This window comes from Fusarium oxysporum, chromosome 7 (genome assembly GCF_000149955.1).
Source record: "Fusarium oxysporum f. sp. lycopersici 4287 chromosome 7, whole genome shotgun sequence".
NCBI lineage: Eukaryota > Fungi > Ascomycota > Sordariomycetes > Hypocreales > Nectriaceae > Fusarium > Fusarium oxysporum.
Genome location: NC_030992.1, coordinates 220,025 through 223,471, shown reverse-complemented (window position 1 = coordinate 223,471; position 3,447 = coordinate 220,025). Strand labels below are relative to the sequence as shown.

The 3,447-nt window shown below is 49.9% G+C and overlaps 2 protein-coding genes across 2 annotated transcripts in view; one reads left to right on the top strand and one right to left on the bottom strand.

Moving 5' to 3' along the window:
• FOXG_04763 (uncharacterized protein) overlaps positions 1 to 2,044 on the bottom strand; it is a gene marked incomplete at both ends in the record, with an annotated part of 4,460 nt that extends 2,416 nt beyond the window's left edge. Inside the window, 6 exons of the mRNA XM_018382800.1 lie at positions 25 to 375; positions 422 to 568; positions 639 to 918; positions 980 to 1,636; positions 1,691 to 1,878; positions 1,940 to 2,044. Of these exons, the coding sequence (XP_018239588.1) occupies positions 25 to 375; positions 422 to 568; positions 639 to 918; positions 980 to 1,636; positions 1,691 to 1,878; positions 1,940 to 2,044 (1,728 nt within the window). The remainder of the gene's footprint in view (positions 1 to 24; positions 376 to 421; positions 569 to 638; positions 919 to 979; positions 1,637 to 1,690; positions 1,879 to 1,939) is intronic.
• A 633-nt stretch (positions 2,045 to 2,677) lies between these two features.
• On the top strand, positions 2,678 to 3,314 carry FOXG_04762 (uncharacterized protein; the record flags this gene model as incomplete). Its single annotated transcript, XM_018382799.1, has 3 exons — positions 2,678 to 2,722; positions 2,914 to 3,032; positions 3,092 to 3,314. The coding sequence occupies 3 exons, from the start codon at positions 2,678 to 2,680 to the stop codon at positions 3,312 to 3,314; spliced, it is 387 nt and encodes a 128-aa protein (XP_018239587.1).
• Positions 3,315 to 3,447: the final 133 nt, after the last annotated feature.

The window sequence follows — 3,447 nt, the reverse complement described above, 5'->3', positions numbered from 1 at the left end:
GGCAGTTTGTGTGCAATGACTAACGTGGTTCTGTCCTCTCTGAGAGGCACTGTTGAGTGCCTTTTGGACAATGCCTTCAGAGTGTGGATCAAGGGCTGAGGTAGCTTCGTCTAACAAGAGGATAGAAGGGTCGGAAACTATACTTCGAGCTATAGCAATTCTTTGCTTCTGTCCTCCTGAGAGGAGTCCTCCCCGTTCGCCGATGCGTGTTTCGTATTGCTCTGGGAGGTTTTGGATGAACTCATCCGCGAACGCAAGCTTGGCCGCGTGTTTCACCTGTTCCTCTTGGGTTTGTCTTGGCTGGCTCTCCCAGGAAGTACCAACGAGGCCATCGGCAATGTTCTCAAAGACGGTTCCGTTGAACAGCACAGGTTCCTGTAGGACGTTAACGTCAGTTGTTGGGACTATATATTAAACACACCTGTTGGACAAGTCGCATGGCCGTACGAAGCCAGGTGACACTTAGATCTCGTAGGCTGATTCCATCGAGCGTGATGTCACCAGAGGCGGGGTCATACCATCGTTCCAGAAGGCCAATGATGGTACTTTTTCCCGAGCCACTGGCACCCTGCCGAAACGTTAACTCCCTTCTGGTCCTGTATTCAGTCAAAGATAGAGGGCGAAAGAATATGCCGTACCACTAAAGCTGTAATCTTTCCGGCCGGGATGTTGAGAGAAAGGTCTTCGAGGACCCTGGTATCCGGCCGCGTTGGGTAGCTGAAGGAAACCGATTTGATATCGATGACACCAGAAACCTTGGTGGGTGTCTGGCCTGACTCGTCGAGCGGGTTGATATCCGAGGTCCGGTCGATCAAAGCGAAAAGCTCTGCAGCACCGGTGCCAGCACGAACAAAGGAGGAGATGTTTGGAGCGATGCCATTGATCGAAGTCGATCCGATGACGACGGAGAAAAGGACACTTTTGGTGGTCAGCAAACAACAAAGCTAAAGGAAGGGGCAGATCTGGGGAAAAGGCTTACGTGAAGACGGTGCCAATACCATCCACCTCCCCTCGGGCAATCATCCTGATTCCCTGCCAGAAGGCAAGACCCATACCAGCATAGATGACGAAATATTGCCAGGCGAACATAACCCCATATACACTAGATTTCTTGCGGCATAGCTGTCGGGAAGTATCGAGGACGGATGCATACTTGTGCATAATTCTCGGCTCCAGGTTGAACGCTTTGATCGTACGGATACTCGCGAAGGCTGTTTCGGCGTACTGAGCGGCTTGGGAGAGTAGTCTCAAGTTCTTGCTGTCGATACCAGCGTCGATGGTGGCCATGGTGCCAATGACCAGCATAATCGCCGGCATGATGCAGATAAGGATGAGGGTGAGCTTCCAATAACTGATAAATGCAATGATGAAGGACGCAATAAAGGTAGTAAACGAGACAAAGAAGAGCCCAAGCTTGTCTGCGATGCCTGATTGGATCAGCTTTCCGTTGGATGTGCCTTGCATGGCGATAGACCCTGAGGTTCCGTGGTCGAAATAGCTGATTTCTTGACTAAGGGCTGCTCGCAGGTACGATTGTCGGATGTTGTTTGTGACTCGGAAGGAAACGAATGTAAAGAGCGTGGAGTAAATATATGTACATGCTAGTCGAGCGATACCGATGTAAACAAAGTAGAGTCTATTGTTACATTAGATGGGTGCAGAGGCGTACATGTTTCGCGCAGGTAGTTACGATTTGTTGCCAACATCGGCCATGAAGCCGTCAGGATCTGTGGCGATGCGCGCTGGATGGCCCATGACATCCATCAGCTCTCCTATAACAAGGTTCATCATTGCCATGGCCACGCCAGAGCCGACGGCGGCGAGGACGGCGATGAATTCGAGGGCGCAATCGAGGGGTTGACAGTAGGTAAAGATGCGCTGTGATTATTACGATCAGAATGCCCTGAACAAGATTGTACCGTGAAGGTCATTGTCTTACCAGAAATGCAGCGAACCCAGACATTGGCTTTTGATCGGACTGGTTAGAGTTCTTGTCTGGCCGATCTGCAGCTGTCGCATCCGCGACGTTGTCGGTTTTCTCCATGCTGACAGGAATGCAAGATTAAAGGTGCTGGGGCTGAAGCCTCTTTTAACCTCTCAACCTTATCACAGCAAGATCAAAGAATACAGTTCGATGTAGGCACAGATGAATGAGTAAGGAAATTTTAAATAGAAAGGAAAAGGATAGAAGGGAAACGCCCGAATCAGCAGTCAGTGGTAGAAAGGAGCGTAAGGGTTCTAAGGAATAATAAACATCTAGAAATGGGTGTTGTCAATATGGAAAACGATGAATATACTTACTTTTAGCCATCGGCCAAGATTCATCTTTAGTCGTATACATTTTCTGTGGCCTGTGCATGTAACGCGGTGCGGCATGCCAAGAGGCCGTCACCGCGATAGCAGTTATCTCAGTAAGCATCTCGGAGAGCGGAATGCCAAGATTCCACGCACCGTCTTTCCGCCTCACTCTAGCCCTATCCAGGTATAGCCTCAGCTGAATTGGAAAGGTGATTGGTGTAGCGGAGATAGGCGAGCGAGACCCATAACTGGCAGCTTAGCGCTGGTCTCAAGCTTTGACTGCTGTATCCGTAATGCTCAAGGTCTGCGGCCTGCGGACCACTGAACTTCCCTCCTCCGTCATCAGCTTGAGCATTTCTGGCAAGCTCATTTTAACAAAATGGCTACCGAAAGAGATGATGCCTTCCCCTCATCGGATCGGGAAGTAGATAATGTCCCTCAGGACGAACAGCTTGTCCCATTGTCCACAATCTCAGCAAGTCTCCTGCAAAATCAAGCGCTGCTTCACCTACTGACTAAATCAAACCAGTGTGATCGATGCCGCCGCAGAAAGGTACCTGTCCCTCTTTGGATACGGTCAGTTGTAGACATTTATTTAATTTAGAACATCTTTAGGTGCGCTGCGACCGGAGACACCCGTGTGCCTACTGTGTCCGCACCGAGAACCTCTGCACGTATCCGCCTAGGCACAAGCCCAAGGAAAGGCGACAACGCGTTTTTATCTCGGAGATATAGTAAGTACATGTATACCATTCGTCCATCTCTTTTTATTTCCTTTACTCAAATCTCTTAGTGAGAAAAAGATCGACGATATCGCGCAAAAACTCGCAGAGCTTAGCAATACATTGGGAGCTGGTCAAAACCCAATCTTACATGTTGTACCCGCAGCTACCGCATCGAAAATCCCATCCCAACCAGCATCGACTTCACGCCTCGCACCCGTAACCCAAGAATCGTCTCCATCACCTAGCAGTGGCGGTGGGAAGCCAGCTTCTCACTCCAAGGTTGGAGCATGAGGGAGAATCCTCGCTCCCAGCTCAAGCCGTTTTGCCAACGAATTCTCGGAAATGCCATCATCAACAAGCCGACGGAATCGAAATCGCTGCTGAAAGTCTTCTGTTCTGCAGGCTCTGAGGAAGGGTTTGGGGA